The following is a 27905-nucleotide window of genomic DNA, read 5'->3' on the forward strand; positions in this document are numbered from 1 at the left end:
AAGCAGTAAACCGGAGAGAAGGCAGTTTATGTAAGTTGTGGCTCTGGAAGGTCTTGACCCAAGAGCCTTAAATGCCATCCAGCAGTAGTGGTAAATGGCCTTACCGCTGGGCAGAGGTGAGCAGGAGGGGGACTACAGTATGTTACCAGTACTGGCAGGCAGGCCTGTAGTGACATACACTGCAGTCAGAAATTCAGCTAAATGAGCATTTCTTCTTCATGCTCCATAGGGAGTCCACAAGGATACCATGGGGTTGTTGGTTGGAGTAGTCCAGGCATCAAACAGTTAAAAGCTTCAGCTCCCAGGATGCACTGGTCTTACTGCCCTATAACCCTGCCTCCAGCCAAGACCCAGTCAGTTTTTTTGTTTGGTGCAGCAGGAGCCAGTGCACCTTTAGACAGGGAGACTGCTTTGCAGTCCCAAGTTTCTTTTTATGATTTATTTTACTTTTTTAGTTTGTTTTTGAGCAGTTGCAATCACACACAGAATATAGGCATGCTGCATATGGTTATAATCAGCAGAAGCTGAGGCTTGTGCATCCTATTCCATTACATTACGACTAAGACACAATTTTGCGGCACAAAACGCAAAAAAAGGATTCTCTACGCTACAGAGTCCCGCAGTGGCATGGCGCGACTTGAAGGGCCGTTTAGTGTGACTGCAGCGTCAGGGTGGGTACCTTGTGAACCCTATGGACTTCAAAGAAATAGAGTTAAAGGTAAGTACTTACCATAACTATTTATATTCTTTTGCATGGTCCATAAGAAGTCCACAGGGATACCATGGGGATGTCCTAAAGCACTCCGTATCCCTGCGGACACCCTATGGACCCTGAAGAAGAAAATAATAGTTATGGTAAGAACTTACCTTTGTTAACTCTTTTTCTTCGAAGTCCATAGGGTTCACACGGTACCCACCCAGATGTGCCTGGCTTTTATGGGTATTTCTTTTTGGTCACTAAGTTCTCCTCTACTGTGTGTTTCTTGTGTGTTCCATTTTTCCTTCTCCTCTGCTGACTCCTGCCTTAGAGCTTATTCACTATACTGACTGGGCCTTGGCTGGAAGTGGGGTTATAGGGGAGTAGGACCAGTGCATCCTGGGAGCTGAAGCTTTTAATTGTTTGGTGCCCAGACAACTCCAACTAACACTCCCATGGTATCCCTGTGGACCCTGTAGATTTACAAAGAAAAACAATTCACAAAAGTAAGTTCTTACCATAGCTCTTATTTTTCCAAACCATGACAATGGGCAGTTGGGAACATCTTGCTTAACTACACGTGTTTGTAGGTGGGAGAAGGGGAGGATGATGGAGCGCAAAACAGTTTTTCCCTGGAGACCTGCACCCTTGTGCCTGGCTACCTCACCATGTACAAACTGTTGTCTAACTGCAAGTGTTCTTTCCCTTCTCATCCATAAGAAAAGGTCAATTTTCTAGTTTACCGCTTGGCTTTATGCCGTAAATGAGATAGATGGTGAGTATCTGATTTGGGCAGTAATAATCCAGGTAATGAAGTCTATGGATGATGACCACATAGCAGAGATCTTCAGTATAAATGCAATTTATTTTCTTTTTTATTGCTAAGAGTTTTGCAAATAAGTTGTTGTTTTTCTGCCTTAGTGTGGCCCAGAGTGTTTTGTCTGTGAAGAAGAATGTTCAAAACCCAGACCATCTGGTTGTCCTCATCATTGTAGTCTGCCATGCCATCCGAGGGATTGCCCTCCATGTGTCCAAATGATCAGGACCAAGTGCCACTGCAAGATCAGCAGCCTTTACATCGAGTGCATGTATGTAGAGCCTTCCCTGTCCTTTTCTCATCTCATTAATATTGCCATGTTTCTTTGATAACTCCAAAATAGTACAATAAGAACATAAAAGTCTTATTAATGCACTATGGACCTGTCAAAAAAAAAATCTGCTTTTTTTTTAATTTTTCATTAAATGCATTTTTAAAAAAAAATATATATATTTTCTTGCCCTTGTCAATAAATCACTTTTATTTAATGTTTTGTTTCCCTGTTTATCAAGTAGTCAGACCCTACTTTTCCTAGCTATGTCTATTATTTTACTTATTTGAGTTCAAACTCTGTTACAGTAAGTCTGTTTTCTTTTATATCTTGGAACTGGAAAAGCCACCATTACACATTCATTCAGACAGACTGACAGTCTGCATGCAATATCTGCATAATTAATGTCCTTTTGGTCCAAAGGTATAATTGCTAAAAGAGAAAAAAATGCCCACTAGGCTTCACAAAATGTGACCAACAGCCACTTGGAACAAAAATACATAGGGCCAAATGTAATAGAGTGAGAGATTTGGTAAGGTTTTTCAGGTTTTTTTAAAGTGGCAATCATTTGCACTGCAAAACCAGGTTGACCTTGCTGTGTAAATGATTGCCACTTTAAAAAAAAAACTGCAAAAACCTTAACAAATCTCTCACTTTTTGAAACTCTCACTCTGTTACATTTGGCCCATAATGTTTATCAGGTGGCTTTTTTGTTTGAAGCAATATACAGATTGTCTTTCGGTAGCCAGCTCACTGTAGGCTCCCAGGATCCACGGGGTTCCGGTCTGAATGGTCGACCATGTTATGGTCGACAGTCATTAGGTCGACCACTATTGGTCGACATTGACATGGTCGACATGGACACATGGTCGACACATGAAAATGGTCGACACATGAAATGGTCGACATGAGTTTTTAAACTTTTTTTGGGTGTCGTTTTTTGCGTAAAGTGACTGGGAACCCCAATTAGTGCACCGCGTCCCCTCGCATGGCTCGCTTCGCTCGCCATGCTTCAGGCATGGTGCCTTCGCTCCGCTACTGCTTCGCTCGGCACAGATTACCGTTCCAATCGTAGTCCACGTGGATCGTAAAGTATGGAAAAGTTCCCCAAAAGAAAAAAAAGTTAAACTCATTTCGACCCTTTCATGTGTCGACCATGTGTCCATGTCGACCATGTCAATGTCGACCAATAGTGGTCGACCTAATGACTGTCTACCATAACATGGTCGACCATGTGAACGGATACCGATCCACGGCCGCCTGTCTGGGGAACATTGCAGCAATGTGATGGTGTTCTGTTTCTGTTACATGCAAGTGCTGAAATGTCACGGCTGTAGTAACTGCTGGATATCCCTTTGACTGATAGTTTACCTTAAACAACTGTTTAAAGTGTGTGTTCTTAATTTTAGAAAAATGACTTTGGCCGATGAGAGAGAAAAGAATCTCTGGACTTCGTGCAAAAATCAGTGTCCAAAAGAGGTAAGAATGGGCGTCCACTTCTGGAGAGCTTTCCGTGTGCTACTTTTCTGTTCGCTATGAAAAGGTATTTTAACTTCCAAATTGATTGAATATGAAAAGACAGGTGTTAAATCTTTGACATTCTAATAATTTATTTGGTTGCCTTCCAAGCTATTGTCTGCAAATGTATATATCAACAGATTCCTATAGTGGTCTTCAGTAAGTAGGCTTGCCTAATGCCTGGTCAGAGCCTGAAAAAAAAAGTCCAGCCATTTTTGTTTCTCTCTTTATCAATATGCATCCTGCAGAATGTCCCAGGTCTATGCAATAAGTGATATGTTTATGTCTGGCTGCCTGTCCTTTCCCCAGGACTGGCACATATAGAGCAAGTATGCTACTGTATGTCAATAAATATAATTGCCAACTTGATACAGATACAGTATATCCCCATACACTTAGGGGTATATGCAATTGCGGTCGAATTCCCGAAATTGTCGAAAAACGGGACTTTTTCGCCAAAAAAAAAAAATTCGACAATGCAATTCAGTACTTTCCGTCAAAAAAACGGACTTTCAAAATTCGACTTTTTGAAATTCAACATTTGTCAAATTCGACATTTCTGCAATGGTACAAATGCGGCAATTCGACAAAAGTATATTCAATTGAAGTTTGGAAATTCGACAACAGTGCTTTTAGACAGTAAATTCGTCATTTTCAATCCGCCACACTTTGGTGGGTGAATCTAATAAAAAAAAAAATGTTGGTGTTTTTTTTATTGGTAATAGCATATCTATTTATATTAGAAGGGATTAGGCACTTGGTTTGTCTTTTTGGGAGGCACAAGTATTATTTATATATTTTTAAAAATATATATATTTTTTTTATTTATTTTTTTAGATGGAATGGTAAAATCCCGGAAAAAAATGGCGTGGGGTCCCCCCTCCAAAGCATAACCAGCCTCGGGCTCTTCGAACCGGTCCTGGTTCTAAAAATCCGGGGGAAAAATGGACAGGGGATCCCCCGTATTTTTAAAACCAGCACCGGGCTCTGCGCCTGGTGCTGGTGCAAAAAAATTCGGGGGACAAAAAGAGTAGGGGTCCCCCGTATTTTTTACACCAGCATCGGGCTCCACTAGCTGGACAGATAATGCCACAGCCGGTGGTCACTTTTATACAGCGCCCTGCGGCCGTGGCATTAAGTATCCAACTAGTCACCCCTGGCCGGGGTACCCTGGGGGAGTGGGGACCCCTTCAATCAAGGGGTCCCCCCCCTCAGCCACCCAAGGGCCAGGGGTGAAGCCCGAGGCTGTCTCCCCCCCCCCATCCAAGGGCTGCGGATGGGGGGCTGATTGCCTTGAGAAAATGACAAGAATATTGTTTTTTCCTGTAGTACTACAAGTCCCAGCAAGCCTCCCCCGCAAGCTGGTACTTGGAGAACCACAAGTACCAGCATGCGGGAGAAAAACGGGCCCGCTGGTACCTGTAGTACTACTGGAAAAAAAATACCCAAATAAAAACAGGACACACACACCTTGAGAGTAAAACTTTATTTCACACCTGCCGACACACACATACTTACCTATGTTGACCCGCCGACTGCCACGTCTCCTGATCCGACGATCCGGGGTACCTGTGAATAAAATTATACTCACCTCAATCCAGTGTCCAGATATAAATCCTCGTACTTGGCAAAAAAAATAAACGAGCACCCGACCAAGCCGGACTGAAAGGGCCCCGAATGCAGAGACCCCCCCGTGACTGCTGTCACAGAAAGGTTTCTTAAGCCAATCAGCGAGCGCAACGTCCTGGCACTCTGCTGATTGGCTGCACGTCTGAGCTGTCAGACAGCGCATCGCAAAGCCTCTCCATTATACTAAATGGTGGGAACTTTGCGGTTAGCGGTGAGGTCACCCGCGGTCAACGGCTGACCGCGGGTAACCCCACCGCTGACGGTAAAGTTCCCACCATTGAAAGTAATGGAGGGAGCTGTGCGATGCGCTGTCTGAGCTCATACGCGCATACAGCCAATCAGGTGAGTGCAACGAAGTAGCGCTTCCTGATTGGCTGAAGGGACCTCTGTGACAGGAGTCACGTGGGGTCCCGGCATTCGGGGAAAGGGGTCCCATGTGTAAACATGGAACCCCTTTCAGTCCGTTTGGTCCGGGTGTTCGTTTATTTTTTTTGCCAAGTACGAGGATTTATATCTGGACACTGGATTGAGGTGAGTATAATTTTATTCACAGGTACCCCGGATCGTCGGATCAGGAGACGTGGCAGTCGGCGGGTCAACATAGGTAAGTATGTGTGTGTCGGCAGGTGTGAAATAAAGTTTTACTCTCAAGGTGTATGTGTCCTGTTTTTATTTGGGTATTTTTTTTCCAGTAGTACTACAGGTACCAGCGGGCCCGTTTTTCTCCCGCATGCTGGTACTTGTGGTTCTCCAAGTACCAGCTTGCGGGGACTTGTAGTACTACTGGAAAAAACAATATTCTTGCAATTTTCTCAAGGCTATCAGCCCCCCGTCCGCAGCCCTTGGATGGGGGGGGACAGCCTCGGGCTTCACCCCTGGCCCTTGGGTGGCTGGGGGGGGACCCCTTGATTGAAGGGGTCCCCACTCCCCCAGGGTACCCCGGCCAGGGGTGACTAGTTGGATATTTAATGCCACGGCCGCAGGGCGCTGTATAAAAGTGACCCCCGGCTGTGGCATTATCTGTCCAGCTAGTGGAGCCCGATGCTGGTGTAAAAAATACGGGGGACCCCTACTCTTTTTGTCCCCCGTATTTTTTGCACCAGCACCAGGCGCAGAGCCCGGTGCTGGTTTTAAAAATACGGGGGATCCCCTGTCCATTTTTTCCCCGGATTTTTAGAACCAGGACCAGCTCGAAGAGCCCGAGGCTGGTTATGCTTTGGAGGGGGGACCCCACGCAATTTTTTTTCGGGTTTTTTCCCGTTTTTTAAAAATCTGAACAAAATCCGTCAAATCGGCCATTTTTCGTCAGCGGGACTGTCGAATCCGTTTTTTATTGAATATGGTCAATTTCGGCACCCACTTGCCGAAATTAGACTGTCGAATTGTGTCAAATTAAAAAACGGCCGAAAAATTGCTGCGATTCGCCGCTAATTGCATATACCCCTTAGCCTCAATAGAGAAGTAAAGTGCCAGTGAGCCGCCAGGTCCCGTGTGATTCCTCTGCTTGTGCCAAAATGCGCAATGCATCAAAACCGCTTCATAGGACTCTACTGATTCATTTCATATTCAACTCTTGTATATCTAGGTGCTGCTGAGGCTGAATCTGTATATGAAGCACAGTAAAGCTAGGCATGAAGAAAAGCCATGGCTGCTGCATCATAGCACTTCATATGCAGAATCCGACTCTGTCGCCCACAGATGTACTGTACAAGAGCCGCATATCAATTTAATTAACGCAGTCTCCTGACGCGGTTTTGTAACACCAAATTGCAATTAAGACACAAATTCAGGCAAAAAAAGACGCTTTGTGTAAGCAGAATCTCACGGGACCCGGAGTGACTGCCACAAAGTGTATGAGGACACATCTGTAAGTTACTAGTTAGCGAACATTGTGGGAGCCATTTTCAAATACAGGTAAAGTGAGTGAACAAAAGCATATATAGGTGACCATACGGTTTTATGTGTTTCCAAAATATATCTGCTCTGTCAAAATGCTGTTGGTATTATTTAATTTCAAATGGACTGGTCATTACTGATTTGCATTTTAAAGTTTAAATGTACAGGATTGCCACTCTGACACCTGCAGGCTTCCTGTGTACAGTATACATATCACTGGTCCTTAGCACTCCTTTTTAGCCCCACAGCCACTGTACAATAATTTGAGCCTCAAAGCTTTGGGCATATTTTAGTACCAGGGTGACAAGTTTGTGTAACAGATTTTTCTCTAGCATCCTTAAGGGATTTTGGGGAGACTTAGTACAATGGGGTATAGACAGGGTCCAAAGGAGCCGGTGCACTTTAAATTTCTTCACTCGGTATGCTGTCTCCTCCCCTCTATATGCCCCCTCCCACAAGCAGTTTAGAAAAAAGTGCCCTCAGGAGAGGATGCACACTCCAGAGAGATTTCTTTAATTTCTTGTAAACTTTAATTATTTTTGGTATGCTGTTTGGGCAACAGCATACATGCACTTTGGGAAGTTGGGGGGGGTCACCGGCCTTGCGAGTCGCAGAGCCGCTTCCTCGCTGCAGGACCACCGTCCTAAGAGGTTGGTTGTTCAGCGCCTTGTCTGTCACAATCGCAGCACGCTGCACACCCTTAACACCCTTAACACCCGGCATACCGACAGCTATTCTCCCTCGTGGGGGTCCTTTGCGCTCGCCCCGCTGTCGGTATGCCGGCGGTCGGGCTCCCGGCGCCGGTATGCTGGTCGCCGGGAGCCCGAGCGCCAGCATACCATACTACACCCATACAGGAGGATGGGGATTCCGCTTCTGCTCAGGGTATTGAGCCCCTCATTCTGGCTATAAGGGACGTGTTAAAGCTCCCTCTAGAGGACACTGCATCACAGCAGTAGTTTTTCTTTACACAAAACAAGCCTTATGTCACTTTCCCTGATTCTGCAGAGTTAGATGACCTATTTAAAAACATTTTTTCACACTTTCCCATTTGCTCCTGAAGGTAGGAAATTCTGGGCAGAACCCTCGGGGGTTGACGTATCAGTCTTTCGACTGTCAAAAAAGGCGGTGCTGTCTGCCCTGGGCTCCTTTACCATGAAGGACCCTGGGGACAGAAAAATAGAGACTACACTAAACTCTATCTACACAGCAGCAGGTGTATCGCAAAGGTCGGTTATAGCGGGTTGCTGGATAACCCATGCCATTCATACGTGGGTTACCCAAATTCAGGAGGGCCTCTCCAGGGATATGTCTCTGGTCACTACGGTGACTCTCCTGAAGCACATTCAGGACACTGCACGCGTCCTGTGTGACTCGCTCAAGGAGATGGGCAATATTAATGCTAGGACTTCTGCCATGGCAGTGTCGGCGCGCAGGGCCTTGTGGTTGCGTCAGTAGATAGCAGTGTGGAGTCCCTCCCCTTTTCTGGGGAATGGCTCTTTGGGGTTGAGTTGGATATGTGTATTTCCAAAGTAACTGCAGGGAAATCCACGTTCCTCCCCTCTGGAGCCCCGCCGGCAAGGCGTTCCTACCCGGGCCGTCTGTTCAGTCCTTTCGGTCTAACAGATTTCGTTCTAGGGCCAGAGGTGCCTCCACTGCGACTAGAGGCACCAAAGAGGAGACAGGAAACCCAGCCGTCTCAGGAGAGCATCAGTTCCGCCTCCACTGAGGCCTCGCATGATGGTGCCCACCCACCTCGAGGTGAGAGCTTGACTGCCTCATTTCAGCCGCGTTTGAGAGAGCTCCTTCCAGGATTCCTGGGTAAAGGAGCTCTTCTCTCAGGGCTACAAGCTGGAGTTCGACGGCGCTCCTCCCCAACAATTTTACAAATCAAGCTTACCAGCTTTGGAGGATACGCGTGTTACGTTGCAACAGGCCGTCCAAAAAGTGGTCCAGTCTCAAGTCATTGTTCTTGTGCCACTGCACCAACAGAAAAAGGGTTACTAATCCAACCTGTTCGTGGTACCGACAGCGGATGGTTTGGTGTGGCTCATTTTGGATCTAAAATCCTTGAACTCTTGCCTAAAGGTTTTCAAGTTCCAGGTGAACTACTTGCAAGCAGTGCTTGCAGGCCTGGAAGACCGGGAGCTATTATTGCTCCATTTAGACCGCACTATCCAACTTCTGTCACACCATAGTTGGATCCTCAATTTGCAGAAGTCCCACCTGGAGCCAACTCAGCGGCTCCTGTTCCTGGGAATGTTGCTGGATACTGTGACCCGGAAGGTGTTCCTCCCATGAGATTTCTAATTCGCTTGAGCACCCTTGGGAGCAATGGAATCGGGAGGAAACGGGTAGACCAGCCGGTAAGGCCAATGCAATGGTGGTGCATCCACTGCCCCGCCTGAGGGTCCCTGGTTTGTGAGCAATACCAGTGAAGCACAGTGAGAGCACTTCAGGAGATGGGCCGCATGGTTTTCCGGCCTACTTGAATATCCATCCTTGCATAGGATTGTTGGGAAAGAGGGTAGCCTCCATAGGAGGCGATTCAGTATGTAAGGTTCCATGCCAGGACATTTCACTTGGATGAAGTGGTCCGGATCACATCTTCAGATGCATTGGATAATACGGCTGTTACCTCAGGCCAGGATTTCTCTCCTGTGGTGGCTGCGGTCCTCCAACCTACTGGAAGGCCGAAGATTCGGGATCCAGGATTGGATACTCCTCAGGATGGATGCGAGTCCTCGAGGATGGGGAGCTGTAACCCAGGGGACTCATTTCCAGGTGGCCAGCCCACGAAGCCCTCATTCCGACCAACATTCTGGAACTTCGGGCGATCTTCTATGCTCTGCTTCAGGCCTCTCCTCTACACAAGGATCACGCGATCTAAGTACCGTTTGACAATGCCACAGTAGTGGCGTACATCAATCGGCAAGGAGGGACGAAAAGCAGAGCCTGCATGCGAGAAGTGTCAAGGATACTTCTCTGGGCGGAGAGGAATGCAAGAGCAATGTAAGCATTCTTCATTCCGGTTGTGGACAACTGGGAAGCGGACTTCCTTAGTCGTGACGATCTCCACCCGGGGGAGTGGGGGCTCCACCATCGGGTGTTTCAGCAGATCATCGACCGGTGGGGTTGCCCACAAATAGACATGATGACTTCTCGACTCGAAAAGAAGCTTCACTGGTATTGCTCACAAACCAGGGACCCTCAGGCGGGGGCAGTGGATGCACCGACGTTGCATTGGCCTTACCGACTGGTCTACCTGTTTCCTCCGATTCCATTGCTCCCAAGGGTGCTCAAGAGAATCAGAAATCAAGGAGTCCAGGCAATTCTTGATTGGCCTCGGAGGGCGTGGTACGCGGATCTTCTGGACATGTCCATTGAAGACCATTGGCCTCTACCACTATGAAGAGATCTTTTTCAACAAGGACCGTTTGTCTACCTGGACTTACGGCGACTTCGTTTGACGGCATGGAGGTTGAGCGGAACATCCTAGCTCACAAAGGCCTTTCCAAAAAGGTTATTGCTACCATTATTCAGACCAGGAAACCTGTGACGTCAAAATACTGTCATCATATCTGGAGGAGATATGTCTCTTGGTGCGAGGAATGGTATCCACCTGCAGAGTTCCACTTGGGACGTTTCTTACGTTTCCTGCAGGCTGGTGTGGATAAGGGTTTACGTCCGGGTTCCAGATTTCAGCTCTATTCATTTTCTTCCAGAAGAAATTGGCACTATTGCCAGAAGTTTTGACCTTCTTGCATGGGGTACTCCACGTACAACCTCCTTTTGTGCCGTCCACGGCACCCTGGGATTGGAATGTGGGATTGGAATTTCTACAGTCCTCCTGGTTTGAACCTCTGATGATGGTAGAAGGTAAGTACCTCACGTGGAAGACTGTGATGTTACTGGCCCTGGTTTCTGATAGACATGTCTCAGACTTGGGTGCCTTATTGTGTAAAAGTCCATACTTGGTCTTTTACGAGGTCAGAGCAGAGCTCAGGACTAGGCATCTGTTCCTGCCAAAGGTTGTCTTTGCGTTTCCCCTGAATCAATCTGTTGTGGTTCCGTCAAGTTCTGATTCTTCTGCTCCTCCAGAGGCGTTGGATACTGTGCGAGCCTTGAAGATCTATGTCAAGAGAACGGCTCTGATCAGGAAGACTGATTCCTTGTTTGTGCTCTATGATGCACAGAAACACGGTTGTTCTACTTCGATGCAGTCCATTGCTCGTTGGCTTAGGCTTACTATCCAACAGGCCTACTGTATGTGTCTGCATCCTTACCTGTTCCTCAGTCTCTGAAGGCCCATTCTACAAGATCAGTGGGCTCTTCCTGGGCGACTGCCCGTGGAGTCTCGGCCTTACAACTATACCGAGCTGCTACCTGGTTGGGGAAGAACACTTTTGTAAGGTTCTACAAGTTTGATACCCTGGCCAAAGAGGATACCCAATTTGGGCAAGCAGTGCTGCAGAAGTCTCTGCACATTCCCGTCCATTCTAGAAGCATTGGGACGTCCCCATATTACTAAGTCTCCCCAATATCCCTTATGGATGCTAGAGAAAATAGGATTTTAATTACCTACCGGTAAATCCTTTTCTCGTAGTCCATAAGGGATATTGGGTGCCCGCCTCAGTGCATTGACTTTTCTGCAGGTTCTCTGTTATGTGGTTACCTGTTCAGCTGTTGCTGTTATTGTTACCAGCCATTGCTGGCTGTTACGGCAAGGAAACTTCTTATCAAGAAGAACAGGCTCTCAATAATAGTTGCTGCACCAAGCAGTTGCCAAGGTACCAGGAAAGTCACTCCTGGAGAATGTGCAAAAGGAAAAATGGAAAGATAGGCAGCGCTACAAATGAAGTGATTGAAATGAACAGTATACTTTTTTGTCAATTTATTAAAAAAACAATAAAAACTGTTATTCTTATTCTCTCCTCAGAATTGACTGGTAATAAAATACATGCACCTTAATCAGTTCATACACATATGTAAAATTAGACCAATTAGTGTCTGTTCCTGAATATGTACCCAGGTGAGTCCACAAGTCCCACAGAGGATTTCTAATGTATCAGCACAGTTCGCTTATTGAATATTTACCGATCACCGTATTAGAGGTGGAAAGGCTTCCATATGGGTAGTTCCATGTTGGAAATTGATGTCCTCATTTGGATTGTGATTGCTGTTGATGTCCTTTTAATAATACACAGGGGGTTGGTGGTGGATCCGGGGTTGGTTCAGACACTGAGTTGAGGTCTTTAAAAACTGAAGTGGTGCAAAGTAGGGGGTTCTGACGCGTTTCGCTGCTCCCCAAAGATTTGCAGCTGTTATAAGTTCGTGGTGTGCTGGTGTTAAATCTCACCACTCTTTGTTGTCTTGTTCCTTCTCTCATATATGTCCTTTCTCCTTCGGGCACTGTTTTACCTATAACGACCTGTGGGAGGGGGCATAGAGGGGAGGAGCCAGCACACCCAATGAAGAAATTTAAAGTGCACCGGCTTTTTTGGACCCCGTCTATACCCCATCGTACTAACTCTCCCCAATATCCCTTATGGACTACGAGAAAAGGATTTACCGGTAGGTAATTAAAATCCTATTTTTTGTAGCAGAAGTTGCAAATAATTTGCTAATTGAAGCTTAATCCCCGCTAATTTTCCCTCGCACCCCATAGAGGAATGCTTGCTCCTGCCAGTACTGGATGTTCATTCTATCATTAATACAGATGTGTTCTCATACATCTAGCCTCAATACGCCACACAGCGTGATATGCCTGGCGCGAGTGACCCGCCAGGTCCTGTGCGACGGGTGCATTTTCTTGCCAAACATGCGTCTAGTCACTATACAGTGCGACTCGGATGCACCAGCAGACTGTAGTGATTAATTTGATATGTGACACTTGCATAGCTTTGTGCGACTGAGTTTGTATACTGAGCACAACGGAACAGCTCTTGGAAAAGAGCTGTGGCTGCTATATTGTAGCACTTCATATGCAGATTCAGAGACTCTGTTGCACACAGGTATAGGAGTGTCTCATATCTAACTAATCAGCACAGCCTACTGGTCCTAGCCACATTGCATTGTGACTAAGATAAAAAATGCCCAAACTCTAGCAGTGTCTTACGGGACCTGGCGCACCGAGTGGTTCAGTTTGACGCAACTGTAATGATGTATGAGGACACATCTGAATGAATATTTATATCTGCCCACAATATGGCTAACTGCATGTATGCATGGCGACAGCTACATGTAAGAGGAAATATATAGCCGTAAGTGGAATATATATTTATTAATGTGTTGTCTGTTCAGATTACTTTTTATTGGGTAGTTGTCTGTGGCAGGTCTGCTTTCTAGTGTTACCCCACTGCATTGTGGAAATGGTTACTGGCTGTTTGCGTAAGTGCTGTGCTGCGTGCAAGTGACTTTATTTTTAGAGTTGTAATCACCATGCTGTTAGTATGCTTGTCACTTATATAACTTTAGCATAGCATATGAGATGAGCATTATGACTTTAAAAAAATAAAAAATAGAAATCGATCGTACAAGGGGATAAATTAAACCGTGAAATATTAAGATAAAATGAGTGACCATTAAAACCATGACCCAGTGTCCTGTGGTGAATGGACAGAAAGGATCATAGACATAGAACATGAGAGGGAATGCACTAAAGACAGGAATGAGCAGGGAGAGAACTAGAGGATGGAGGGCCCTGCTTGTGAGAGCTTACAGACTAAGGGAGTCTGTATTACTGGGAAGAAATGAGGATGGAGGGTCTAGAGTCAAGACTGATAAGAGTGGATTGTGCTGAGGCCAGAGATGTTGGAAGGAGATGAGCAATGAAGTGCTTTGAATGTTGAGTTGAGGGGCTTAACCTGGATTTTGTACAAGAAGGGAGAGCCCGTGATGCAGTTGAAGCAGAGGAGATATTGAATCAGAGCAACAGGATATGAAGATGAGACAAACTGCAGCATTGAGGACTGATGGGAAACTCTGGAGAGAGGAAGACCAGACAGTAGGAAGTTGTTATAGTCCAGTGATGGCTAACCTTGACACTCCAGCTGTTGTTGAACTACATATACCAGCATGACCTGCTACAGTTTTGTTATTTGGCCATGCTAAAACTGATGCAGGGCATGCTGGGATGTGTAGTTCAACAACAGCTGGAGTGTCAAGGTTAGCCATCACTGTTATAAGTCCAAGATGTAGGTTGGAGGACCTGGAGAGTTCTCCAAGGGAAAGGGTGTAGAGAGAGAGAAGAGAAGAGGACAAAGGGGGTTGTTCAGAGTTATTACCAACCAAAAAAGTTAGCAATTGGGCAAAACCATGTTGCACTGCAGGTGGGGCAGGTGTAATGTGCAGAGAGATTTATATTTGGGTGGATTATATTGTTTCTGTACATAGTAAATACTGTCTGCTTTATTTTTACACTTCAATTTAGATTTCAGTTTTAACACACCCCCACCCAAATCTAACTCTCTCTGCACATGTTACATCTGTCCCACTTGCGGTGCAACATGGCTTTGCTTTTTTAATTTGCTGACACCTCTGAATAACCCCCAAAGGACAAAGAGTCGCAGGAGATAAAGACAGAGAAGGAGTGTCACAGATTCCAAGTGAGTGGAGGTTTTGCAAAAAGAGCATAGTCAAGACATCTGTCAGGTCAAGGAGGATGATAATAGAATGGAAAAGTTACCCTTAGATTTAGCAGTGAGAACGTAATTGGTGACCAGCGTCGGACTGGTACATGAAGGGCCCACCAGGGAAATGCGGTGGTAGGGGCCCATGTTTAGGGTAGTGGCCAGCTGCTACAGAGGTGCATGAGAGTTCCCCTGTGGGCCTGGGATGTAGTTAAAATGCCGCCAGACGGGATCCTGGCAGTCGAAATACCAATGCCGGAATCCTGAACGACTGCATAATACCTACGCACGGAATACCTAACCTTCCTCCAATGGGAGGCTATCGTGTCCTGCCGTGCTGGGGGGTGCATAGGTTTAGGCATTAGAAGGGGGGTCAGGGTGCAGGGAAGGGTATGGTTAGGCACATGGAAGGGGAGGTTAGGGTTAGGCACCCTCAATGGAGGGTTAAGGTAGGGGGCAGGGGAAGGTTAGGGTACTTTTGGAGGGGCTGTCAGGAATCTGATGGCCGGGATGCCACTGTCTGGATTCTGACCGCCGGCAGCCCGTCCATCGGGATATCATACTGAATCCTGGGCCAGTCCAACCCTGTTAGTGGTTTGTGACCTTGGTAAGGACAGTATCAGTGGAGTGAAGCAGGTAAATGACTGATGAAAACAAGGAAAGAGTGGAGGGAAAGGAAAGTGGACAGGTGTTGCTTGTAAACAAACTTGCAGCAGAGCACTTCCTGGGAACCTGGAAAAAAACTTTGATCGTGGGAGGAATGGTTCAGTCAGTGACTTTCTATTATCACTGAGATTTGCTTGTATGAATAATAAAACCTATATTGTACTAATTATTAAATAAGGATCTTTTCCTATAAACTGGCAGCATTTTAGTCATCACTTCCATTTGACTTTTGTTGACCTGCTGACAGAGCCTAAGTAACCAGAGTTTTTCTGCTGAGATGGGACAGGCTTGCACAGCTATTTTTGCAGATATGTGTCAACCTGACCTTCCTGCTTCACTTGAGCTATTTTCAGGGAATCAATAAAAAAATAAGTTTGGTGCCATTGGATTAGCTTAAGATCTAGCACTAATACATTAGAAAGGATTCCGAACACTGGCAGGCAATTATACAACCATTATCTCAGCTTTCTCTGCAGCTGAAGTATCCAGCTCTGTATGTTTAGATAACATTGTAGAGTTGAAGGACAATATAAGCAAAGTCACAATGTTTCAGACAAGCAAGACAGAAAATCATAATGTTAATCTTTTTTCTAACGCTGTTAGGGCAGAGTTATTCTAAAGCTAGAATCTCCTTTGTCTTCCAAACTTTTCTGCATTTTTAAGAAAATAATGGAATTTATTTGGGCGATAAGGCATTTGCCACTAAGTTGTTGCAACAGTTTTGAGGCAAGAATAAGACCTTTTTCTTCTGTTTAGCAGTCTCTGAAAATTAGACGTTTCACGTAGTAAAATATGTATTCAAATTCTGTAGTGTTATGCAAGATTCTCTAACACTGAGCTCACACAATACTTTAAAATATTCCCTTCAATGTACAATATATTATAGAATTCACAATTAACGGCAATTTCATTTTAAAAAAAAAAATATTTACAGAACAATGTAGCTACTTATGGAAGACATTATCTAAGGTGATTACAGATTCACACAAAGACCTTCCTCACACAAGTTGTCAGGGGGCACATAAAACACACACACTGTGCCCTAGGGAGGAATTCTTCTATGCATATACTGTGTTATTGTGTGTGTCAGTCATACAATTTACCTTTTTTCTACTAAATCAAGATCTGGGTCTTATAAATCTGTGAGAGAACGTTCTCCTAGGTAATCTGTTAGCATGACAGATTCAGGGCATGATTCAAAGAAGTATGCAAAGCCGATGTTCCACGGAACTGTGCGATTGTCAGTCTGTGCATGTGCTGCATTAGCATTGTGCGTGCGTCAGGGTACTGCTGCACACCTGCGCACAGTGAGGATTCCTTGATTGACAGGAAGTGACCGTTTGGGGGTGTTAGCAGGGAGTGATTGTTAAAATGGAGGCATGTCATGCCCGTTTTCGGGGCGTGTATCTGACGACTGTTGCGAGCCCTAACTTACAAAAACATGGCGTCTGCGTGACTACTGCTGGGTCCATTGTGCAGTGCCATAGGTCTACTTGCATATAGGCTCCATATGTGTACGCAATTGTGAATGAGTTGTGGTTTCTCCGTTGGGCATCTCTTTTCACTTCTGGGTGGCAGCTTCACTTGCTGATATCTGCAGTTGCGTTACGGAGAAAATTGCACTTGTAGTTGCATTAGCGTACTTCTCTGAATCAGACCACTAGTCCCATGGTAGTAAGAGGATTGTGTGAGCATTGTTTCGAGTTGGGGCTGGAATGCCGGCAGTCAGAATACTGAGCACAGCATCCACTGTTTAGAATCCCCTTACCGCCCCCAACCCCGTGTGGCTTACCGCTCTGGCAGTCACTCGATTGGGATTGGGATCCTGTTCAGGATGCCGGCACCAGCATTCTGAACAGTGTGTGTATTTTGACAACCGAAATCTCGACAATCTGGATCTTGACCGGATCCATTGTTTCAATGGATATATATATCGCCAAGTGTGTTGAAAATATAGCTATGCTGCATAGAAGGGGCTATAGAGGACCTCAGGCAATGTGTGGGCCACATAATAAACGCCATAGTCCTCCAGGAGAATATGCTGACTTCTTCATGATTGAGAAGTCGAGGTGCAACTCTAATAGAACCATATAGTTATAAAATCAACGATATTGTTCACTATGACCCAGGCTCTTATTTTAACATCTCATAGTGATTTCAAGCAGCTTTATGGGAAGTCTGAAAGAGATTACTTGCTTTTAGATTGTAGTATTCAAAGTTTCTTCCAGACATAGCATCCTGCATGTGACCTAAGCTCACGGAAGCTCCATGACCTGACACGTCAGGACTCGCAGACACATTTCCCATGCCATACCTAAAGAGGAGAACACATTATTACTAATAAAAGCTGTAAGATGTACATGGCTGGCCCTGGTAAGATCATTACTGAATTTAACTGACAGATTGAATGCGTGTTACAGCGAGCGGTTTTTTTCTCTCCGTAAGCATCCAGCAAGGAAGTGAACATTACACGCCTGAGAAAATGCTCCAGCCAGAATCCCCTTTGAGGGAATGTATTGTCATTAGGAAATAAGTGTAATTTGAAGAAGGATCAGTCAGTTGCAATTAGCTCCTCATCCACTGACTTTGGTGTAATCGCACGTTGCTGGTGATTGCTGTGGTTCTGCTCTAGGAGGGGATGTCATTGGTGCTTCTTGCCAGACGTGAGCTATTTCTCTTGGCTGCAGAGGAGTGGGGGGGTTTACCCTCTGTGGTTTGATAGAGGAGTTCTTTCCTGACCTGAGTTTCACATTCCATGTCTCTGTAGCAGGTCTCTTTATGTGGTTGAAGATGTCTGCAAACATTTACTTCGTGCAGCGTCTATTCTCTGTCTCTCCATACGGTGTAATTTGATGGTAGCAGCCAGATTTCCTGTGGAAGGAAGCGAACTAAACCATAGATATCAGACTATTAATATAATCATTTTGTAGACTACATTTCCATCTGGGCTTGGCACTGTTTAAAAGCATGGTTTTGCTATCAACTGAGAAGTAAGAGTCAGACAGTACATACAGTATAATCCATTTCAGTTTTAGTGGAGATGTGTATATTGAATTTAGCAATAGCAGCTGTTACATATTATATGGCTGCAAGCTCTTCTGTACAGTCTGCCCATCCTAATGTATCTGTGTATTGTTACTGTAGCACAATGTTTCATGCTTTCTCTATAGTGCGATCTGTGGCGGGCAGAAGTGCCATCTCCTGCCCCTTATACCCATATACTGTATACGGAATACATGTTTTACCAGCGGATGGGTTGCCAGCTGTCAGTACACCGACAGCGGCATCCCGTCTGTTGGAATCCAGGCAGCGAGTCCTCTCACAGTCTTGCTGCCCTCGCCACGCTTCGTGCCCGGTGGCTCGCTTCTCTCAACACAGGTTATATTCCCGCTCTGCCCCACCAACTGAGTGGGAATACCCTGCGATGGTCGGGATAACGGTCTTGGTCTCCTGATCGCCAGAATCCCGACAGTCGGTATTTTAACCGCATCCCACTGTATACATCTGCCTCTGTGTGTAATCACAGATGTCTCAAGTTAATATTTCACCATACTCCTCTAGCAACTGAAAGCCCAGTATAAATACTGATGTGATCTTTGCGTGTGTTCAGCCTGTTATGGTTTTCTTTTTAGTATTGTGTGTAAAACCCCGTATAAGACATCACATTTAACCAAAAATCTTACCTAAATAAAGGCTGTTTGTACAGTAGGATCTTCCAAAAGTGACATGAAGATATCAAGATAGATTGTTCCATCTCCAGCTTGTTTACATTGCTTTCATTTGCAGATTTTACCAACATACAAGAATAGATTTACTCTAGACCGTTTATTTCTCTTCACTTGTAATGTATTATGAGATTAAGCACAGCATGGCACATAGTAATGTGTTGTGCCATTTTAGCCCATTGGTTGCCATGAGCAACTTCTCCACTCTTTTCACTGCTTCATGAATAGATCTGGAATGTTCTTGTGGCAGAATGGATGCAATTCCTGGATGAGTGGATGGTACTGTTTTTGAACAAGAATATATGGGTGTGATGTTCCAGATACGTAGTTTTGGCCCTGTAATACAGTATTTCATGCTAAATGACAGTTAATTAAGTTTTATATGCATGGCTTCAGCTTCTGCAGGTTCCTGACAGCGCAGATATGACTTTCTGGTAATGGTAGTTTGATTGCTGCTCTGCGCTGTTTGTTTCCTTATTTGTAGGTAGAAAAGTAATTGCTATAACACATTTTTTTTTCTAGCTGCCTTGTGGACACCGATGCAAAGAGATTTGCCATCAGGGAAATTGCTCTCTTCATTGTGTCCAGAAAGTTAAACTTCGATGTCCATGCCGTAGAATTAAAAAGGTGAGTTCTATGCTTTTACATTGACCCCACAAAATAGTTTTGTGTAATTTAAATCAAATACACTATAGAAAAGACAGCTCCCAAACTGTACCATTGCTAGTCAAACGTTCTGTATGGCTGAATGAGTTGATTTTCTCTGCCCTAGTAAGTAAATTGTACATATTTTACACACGTTTTGGTTTTTTTTTGCCAGTCACCAATGTGGGCCTGATTCATTGTTGGACGCAGTATTGATTTTTCCTCAGTTTTCCGATGAACATGTGCAGTTTAGGTCCTGTGTTGTCACACACAGTTCGGCTGCAGGTTACCCGATGTAACAGCGGAACCCAGAAGCTGCCTGGACGCATCTATTTACACAAGCTGCATATTGAAGCGACAATGAATCAGGCTCAGTGACAGGAAGCGCTATTGTTATTGGGTAGATTACATATCGCTCAGTGCTGATATCCAGCCCAGCTATCCTGAACAGGCCAGGATATAAGCGGCCACTGTAGTGAAGCCGGGCATGAAGGCAATAAATGACTCCCCGTTCACTCATGCCCCTTAGTGTTTCCTGTGGTACCTATCAAGGAGAAAGGCGCTCCCACCTCATTCAGACCTGATGGCACCTGAGATGAGTGACTTGTTACCTACCCACCTGCCCACCACATGCACTATAAGCTTTCTCTCACATGTCCTCTCCTCTTTATATGAGGACTCTAAATGTTTAGCCGTGAATAAGTCAGACATTATGTAGGTACCATAAGCCAATATGCCTCTATACTGGACAGTGCTTTGTACATACACACTGCTACTGGTTACTCTGCACTGCCCGCACTCTGTCATATTGACTAATTACCGATAAAAGGCAGTGATCCTATCTAAATACTGTACTGCAGCTCTGGTGTCTCATGTTATGCCATTTTTGCATTTCACTTTTCTGTATTTAACTTATGTCCGAGGTTTCCGAGTTGCTCTTTGTTTTTCATTGTTTTATTTTTTTATTCCCTTCATTACTGTAATTTAAAACAAAACAACCCCAGTGAATCAGCACACATAAAAATCTTGAAACCTTTAAACTGTTTTCCAGAACATGGCTCCTGTATCCTGAGCATGTAACCTGAGGTATTCTCCATGTGTCTGTGTGGCTTGGTACTTTGCCACAATACACAAAAAAAGGATCTAGTGATAAGGAAGTTTGAGACATCCACAGGGAATTGTAGCCTTTCCATCAGGTGACGGGTGTATCCAGATCAGGGTTACTGCATCTCCAAGCCGTACTATAAAGCAGACTACCGTTACTGATTCAGCTACTTTGTGTGTGTAACATTATGTGCAATTTATTTTATTTATTTATTATTACCAGTTATTTATATAGGGCACACATATTCCGCAGCGCTGTGCAGAGAATATTTGCCCATTCACATCGGTCCCTGCCCCAGTGGAGCTTACACTCTATATTCCCTATCACATGTACACACAGACACATTCACGCTAGGGTTAATTTTGTTGGGAGCCAATTAACTTACCAGTTTATTTTTGGATTGTGGGAGGAAACCGGAGTACCCGGAGGAAACCCACGCAAGTACGGGGAGAACATACAAATGCTGCACAGTTAAAGCCATGGTGGGAATCAAACCCATGACCTCAGTGCTGTGAGGCAGTAATGCTAACCATTACACCATCCGTACGTAGCCCTGTATTGCCACGTTGTATGATCAGGGCAATGATGAGTCTGGTGTTTCTTTATAAGTGAGGTGGGGAGGGAGGATGGGCGAGCGCAACAAGCCCCTTGCGGGCTCTGTGGCAGCCTGCAGTCGCCACAGGTTCTACTCCCACTCACACTCCGGGAATGCCGACTGTTGGGATTGTGAGGGGGCGGGATGTAGGGGAAGGTATTGTCATCCCGTCAGTACTATGTTTGTATGAGGCTGTAGTGGGGTTTATGATGCTTTTTTTGAAAAGAAAAAAAATTGGAAGCCACATGCTGACCATAGCGAGAAACCATATACGCCCAAGCCTGCATTATACTGTATTTTCTGCTTAAAAAACGTGCCTTCTGGAAGCCCGTTTGAGATCAGAGTGAGGATGTTGCTGACTGCAGCGAAGAATAAATCCATTTTATTAACAGCATGTCTAACCGGCACGGATAAAATGTCAAAGTTTGTATGTGGGGCTGTAATTCATATGGATTATTATCTAATACAGTTTGTGTTATAAACAGTACTATGACACCCAAGAGCTAATATCAACATCTGTGTGTGACTGCATTTACAGTGATTTTTAGAATGCGTGTTTGGTGGGTATGAGACTTCCCTTTTTCATAGTATTGATAGGTATATGAACTAGTCCCCTATGTCTGTTTCCCCTATGTACACCGGGTAAAACTTTAAACCTCTGTGTACTCTGTTCTGCTTTAGAGAAACTTTACATTTATGTAAAAGCTTTAGAAACATACTAAGATCTGTGTCAGAATTGATCTGTATAAGGAAATCTACACTGAGACCCTTTTTATGGCTGATTACGTACAACAACGGTCCAGCTGGACTTAAGAAGGCATAGGTACATTTACACATGTGTTTCTCCTTTTGCATCAGCTTACATTTTATATTTCTCAATCTGTTACTGAGGGGTTTTAGTTGATGTCAGCCTGTTTATGCAATGTCAACAAAGCCAGGCCTATGGACCACAAAGCAACATTTTTAATTGTCAAGAACAACCGTTCCCAGTGATCTTGTTAGCCTACTGCTGCTGGTGACCCCTCTTCTTGATTCGTCCTTGCTCATGTCCTGCCTATAGTTCTGTGGTTGCGATAACTGCAACCTCTTTGTTGTGGGTTCCTCCTGATTATTGCTGTCACCCCCTTCCACAAGATCAGAGTATGCGAGTGTGTTTTATAATCTCACGTAGCTCAAATCTATGAGTTATTTGCTTGTCCAGTCGGAGCTCTTGGATAATGTCAGCTCTCCCAAATAACCGCATCAAGGAAGATCTACAGTGTTACCTGCGGCTTCTCCAACAACACCAGGATGAGATATAGATTTGCCAAATACCCCCACTGGGGTTTGAGCTATCTATACAGTGGTAACTCTCACGTTCCATGCAGTCATACGACAAGCTGAATATTAATGTGGAGACATTGCAAGTTTGAGTATTCCATGTATGTGCCTCTGTGGAGGCTTTTGATAAAGTGACTTTCCTGACCTCTTGATCTAAGAATCTTCTCCAATTCTAGGAGTTACCGTGTAACACAGCACGTGATGGCCGTGTGTCTGTAGAGTGTGACCCGCTGTGCCTGGAGATGAGGAAGAAAGCTGTAGAGGTACATTCCTGAGTGCAATATGTCAGCAGCACATCTGAGGAGCTTTCCTGGAAGTCTCCATTATTCATGTAGCATTTTCAAACCCACTGTCTTTCTTTTAGTTAAACTTCACACTTCTTCATTTACTGCTAGATGTCATTTTAAATCATAAATAGTCCTTAGTTATGCTGTAGCTTGACTTAACGCTTCTTCTTTTTTTCTCTGACGTCCTAGTGGATGCTGGGTACTCAGTAAGGACCATGGGGGGTATAGACGGGCTCCGCAGGAGACTGGGCACTCTTAAAAGAAAGATTAGGTACTATATCTGGTGTGCACTGGCTCCTCCCTCTATGCCCCTCCTCCAGACCTCAGTTAGTTAGTATCTGTGCCCGGCCAGAGCTGGATGCACCCTAGGGGCTCTCCTGAGCTTCCTAGAAAAGAAAGTATTTGTTAGGTTTTTTATTTTCAGTGAGATCTGCTGGCAACAGACTCACTGCTACGTGGGACTGAGGGGAGAGAAGCGAACCTACCTGCTTGCAGCTAGCTTGGGCTTCTAAGGCTACTGGACACCATTAGCTCCAGAGGGATCGAACACAGGCCCAGTCCTCGGTCGTCCGGTCCCGGAGCCGCGCCGCCGCCCCCCTTGCAGAGCCAGAAGAACGAAGAGAAGTTGAAAATCGGCGGCTGAAGACTCCGGTCTTCATTAAGGTAGCGTACAGCACTGCAGCTGTGCGCCATTGCTCCCTTAGCACACCACACACTCCGGTCACTGATGGGTGCAGGGCGCTGGGGAAGGGGGCACCCTGGGCAGCAATTAGATTACCTTACTTGGTGAAAAGCACATAATACAGTCTGATAAACTGTATATGTGCATTAACCCCCGCCATTAAAGTACATAAAAGGACAGAAGCCCGCCGCTGAGGAGGCCGGGCCTTCTTCCTCAGCACACCGGCGCCATTTTCTCTTCACAGCTCAGCTGGAAGGAAGCTCCCCAGGCTCTCCCCTGCAGTATCCTGGTACACAAAGGGTAAAAAAGAGAGGGGGGGGGGGCACATAAATTTAGGCGAAAAACTGTGTATATAAGCTGCTATAGGGGAAAAATCACTCAGTATAGTGTACATCCCTGTATTATATAGCGCTGTGGTGTGTGCTGGCATACTCTCTCTCGGTCTCTCCAAAGGGCCTGGTGGGGGAACTGTCTTCAAATAGAGCATCCCCTGTGTGTGTGGTGTGTCACGAGTTGTACAGTGTGATTGGTGTGGCTGGTATGAGTCTTACCCTGGATTCCAAATCCTTTCCTAGTAATGTCAGCTCTTCCGGGCACAGTTTCCCTAACTGAGGTCTGGAGGAGGGGCATAGAGGGAGGAGCCAGTGCACACCAGATATAGTACCTAATCTTTCTTTTAAGAGTGCCCAGTCTCCTGCGGAGCCCGTCTATACCCCCCATGGTCCTTACGGAGTACCCAGCATCCACTACGGACTACGAGAAATAGAATTACCGGTGAGTAAATTCTTCTTTTTTCTTTTTTTTTCTCTATAGCTGTTTGGTAAACCATTTGGATATTTCTTAAAATTATTCAACATATAACTTTGTAGAAGAGGTGTTTTTTTCCATAGCAACCAGTCAGACATTGGCTTTCAGTTTTTAAACTTGACTTCAATAATGTCTGAATCTGATTGGTTGCTAACTGAACACCCCACCCTCCCTTTTTTTTTTTTAACATGGTTACATGTATCTTCATTTTCCTTCCATCTGCACAACTGTTCTGATTTTCCTGCATACATGTCTTTAGCAATATCATTAGGAACTGGCACATTGTTCTGCCTCCATAGCCTTCAGCAGAACAAATGGCCCAGTGTGCAGAAACATAACTCTGGAATGCCTGAAGCAATTTACAGCAAACTTTGTACATATCACTTACAGTTTTTAAAAAAATACTGTGGAGATAAGACACCCCTAGCACCCCTAGGGGTGGGGGTGGGAAGGGGTTGACATGTAAAAATCCATAATGTTCGGGGTCGCGGAGATGAATGGTGATACTCCCGATGCCGTTTAAGTCCAAGTTTAGCCCCCTTCAGCATGTGGGGTGAGAAGGGGTGAAAAATAAAATGTCCAAAATGACTGGTAGTGTCAAATCCATAGTTTTTGGGGTCGCTAAGCTGAATGCATTTTGAAAATTGATATGTTCCTTAGACTGTCCGTTAACATATAGGCTATGTATCTTCACGTTAATTCTTTTAGGGGTTGGGTAGTGAACTTAAACTTGAAGATGGGCGCAATGAAAATAGTCTTATTGCATTAAGAATTTCATGTGGGTGAAGCCGCGGGCAAAAAGCTATAGTATATAAAACTGCTAAAAAAAAATCTGTATAATGTGTACATTTCAAGATAAATATAAAACACAAAATTAAAAACATTACAAATGTAAACATGAGATTAGTTCGCTACAAAGCTATATATTAATAGCAGAAGGACAACTTTTATGAGTGACCTATTTCTATGATGCTGTTGTCTGGGCAGAGTTATACATAATATACTACATTAAAGGTCTTGGTCCGTACATTTGCAGAAAAATATTGGCGTTGTAATTGGTTGCTTCGTTTCGGAGTTATGTGGCACAATGTCCGACTGCCATTTGCAATTCGTCACCATTGTGCGCTGTGAAATTTGACAGTTTTTGAACTATCCCTGTGCACCTGCTGGGTGACTTGGAACATGTGACCTGCTGGGTTGTCTGGAAACTGTGAGCGTTATTTGCAGCCTCCCACTAAGCAGGTTTTTTTTCAAATTTGACTCCTAAGGGGGGAAAAAAAGGTGTAAAATGTTCAACCCAGCAAATCTATGCACGGGTGAAATCAGGCACATCTTCTAGTTAAGAATAACTGAAGGCTGCATAGACACTAGTTATGGGAGTTAGAGATTAAATAGGAGGGATAGGTCATGTAGCCTATTTGTGATTGACAGTTCTTAGGGCAGAATGAACGGCCTATCACAGGCCTGTTCAGGGAGTGTCTTTGTTTCCTCTTTAGGTTAGGGGGGAAGCTGTGGGCACTTCCTTTTTGTCAGAAATATTCCCAGCCCATCCCTACCCAATCTGTTGTCTTTGTGTTGCTCATTGTAGTGTTCTTGGTGCTCATTAACTTTTTGCTTTTCAAGTGAGGCACAGTCAGGTGGGAATGCATTGCTTCTCAGCGGCCCACCAGGATGCAAATTGTAGGTGCAGGGCGGCTCCATTTCACATGGCGATTTATCTCTGACCTTAAAGGGGTGACCTAGGCTTCATCCCAGTAATTCTGCCCAGTAGTACAATCTATTGGGAAATAGGCATTGATACACAGGAATATATGTTATCTATTGCATAATAGTCCACCAGATTGCAAAGGTTCTTATACTCTCAGGCATTGGATGTGTTGCTATTGGGTAGAGCAGTAAAGTTGCACTTGATACGTTGAATTTAACTTTTATTAAGTGTAACCCAGCCCCAGCACTAAGGTTGCTTGCTGTCAGTTGCTGATGCTACGGACACTGGCATCTGTGTGTAGATCTGGTGGTCTTGGGTATGCGTGACCGCCGGTCAGCATATTGACTGTGGGATATTGGCGGCATGCCGGCTGGGGCAAGTACAACAAGCCCCTTGCAGGCTCTTTTGCAACCTGCGGTCACCACAGGTTCTACTCCCACTCACACTCTGGGAATAGTCCCTGTCGGTCGGCATGCCGACCGTTGGTATTGTGAGGGGGCGGGATGTAGGGGGAGGTATAGTGTCATCCCGTCAGTACTATACTTGTATGAGGCTATTATGGGATTTATATACTATATGATGACAGAAGTCTGGGCAGATTTGTGACATGGAATTCTGCTTTTTTTAAAAAAAAAATTAATTTGGAAGCCACGTGCTGTCCACAGCAAGCACCCATATACGCCTAAGCCTACATTATACTGTATTTTCTGCTTAAAAACGCCCAATAAATACCAATCCCCCCCCCCTCCCCCCCCCCCCCCCACACACACACACACACACACACACACACACACACCTTTCCATAACACTTCTCTCCAGCCTACTACTGCTTCTGGCATAATATATAGTAGCGCAGCTGCACATCAGGCCAGGAGATCGCAGGAACTGCTGATGCTCAGCAATTTTGCTCTCTTCCTACCAGATCTGCCGCCCTGATCGTCATCCTCTTCCCCGGATCCACCCCTGGTGTCTGTATCGTAACACAGGTTGCATCGGAGGCCTTCATCATAGCGCTGGCAAACTGTAGCACTGGCAACACTAGTATCTACCTACACAGTTGTTAGTTCATACAACAGGGTGGTCATCAGTATGCCGACTGACGGGATCCCGGCGCACAGTATACCGGCGCCGGGATCCCGACAGCCGGCATACCGACACCGGGATCCCGACAGCCGGTATACCGACACTTATTCTCCCTCGTGGGGGTCCACGACCCCCCTGGAGGGAGAATAAAATAGTGTGGCGCGCGTAGTGCGCCACCGTGCCCGTAGCGTGGCGAGCGCAGCAAGCCCACAAGGGGCTCATTTGCGCTCGCCACACTGTCGGTAAGCCGGCGGTCGGGCTCCCGGCGCCGGTATGCTGGGCGCCGGGAGCCCGACCGCCGGCATATCGTAGTGAACCCATACAACACATGCCCTGTTTCTACTTTTACTAAATACATTGAGATTTTCTTCTTTTTTTCCTTTAAGTTTAATATTATCCAGAAACAATGTTTTTTACTTTATTTTGGGGAGGATAAGGCTAGAACATTATTTTAAAGCAAAGCTTTATTATATCTTTGTATCAAGCATGGAGTGCCATATTATTAGTAGTCTGACTGATTGTCTTTGTACAGTTATGGATTGATGTTTGTGATTTACAGCAAAGCTTAGGTGAAATGAAAGCTATGTGATTATTACTCTCTTCTAAATCTGTTCTTCATTTGCAGATGAAGGCAGAAGAAGAAAAGGCAGTGAATGAAGAAGAGAAACGCAGACAGCAGGTATTTACCATCCACCAGAAAATAATAAGTAATTCTTCTGCTATAGTGCATAGGTACTATATTACCCTGTGACATGTTGTCTAATAAGTGTTTGAGTACTTGCTTGGACCAGCAGTCAGATGACTTTCAGAACACCTTTGGCTG

At 45.1% G+C, this 27905-nt stretch overlaps 1 protein-coding gene across 1 annotated transcript in view; it reads left to right on the forward strand.

Annotated features, from left to right (window-relative positions):
- NFXL1 (nuclear transcription factor, X-box binding like 1) overlaps window positions 1-27905 on the forward strand; it is a 202595-nt gene that overhangs the window by 167888 nt on the left and 6802 nt on the right. The window contains exons 18-22 of the mRNA XM_063920974.1: window positions 1619-1785; window positions 3195-3264; window positions 19373-19477; window positions 22692-22778; window positions 27708-27761. Of these exons, the coding sequence (XP_063777044.1) occupies window positions 1619-1785; window positions 3195-3264; window positions 19373-19477; window positions 22692-22778; window positions 27708-27761 (483 nt within the window). The remainder of the gene's footprint in view (window positions 1-1618; window positions 1786-3194; window positions 3265-19372; window positions 19478-22691; window positions 22779-27707; window positions 27762-27905) is intronic.

The sequence above is a fragment of the Pseudophryne corroboree genome, chromosome 1, assembly GCF_028390025.1.
Source record: "Pseudophryne corroboree isolate aPseCor3 chromosome 1, aPseCor3.hap2, whole genome shotgun sequence".
In the NCBI taxonomy this organism is placed as follows: Eukaryota; Metazoa; Chordata; class Amphibia; order Anura; family Myobatrachidae; genus Pseudophryne; species Pseudophryne corroboree.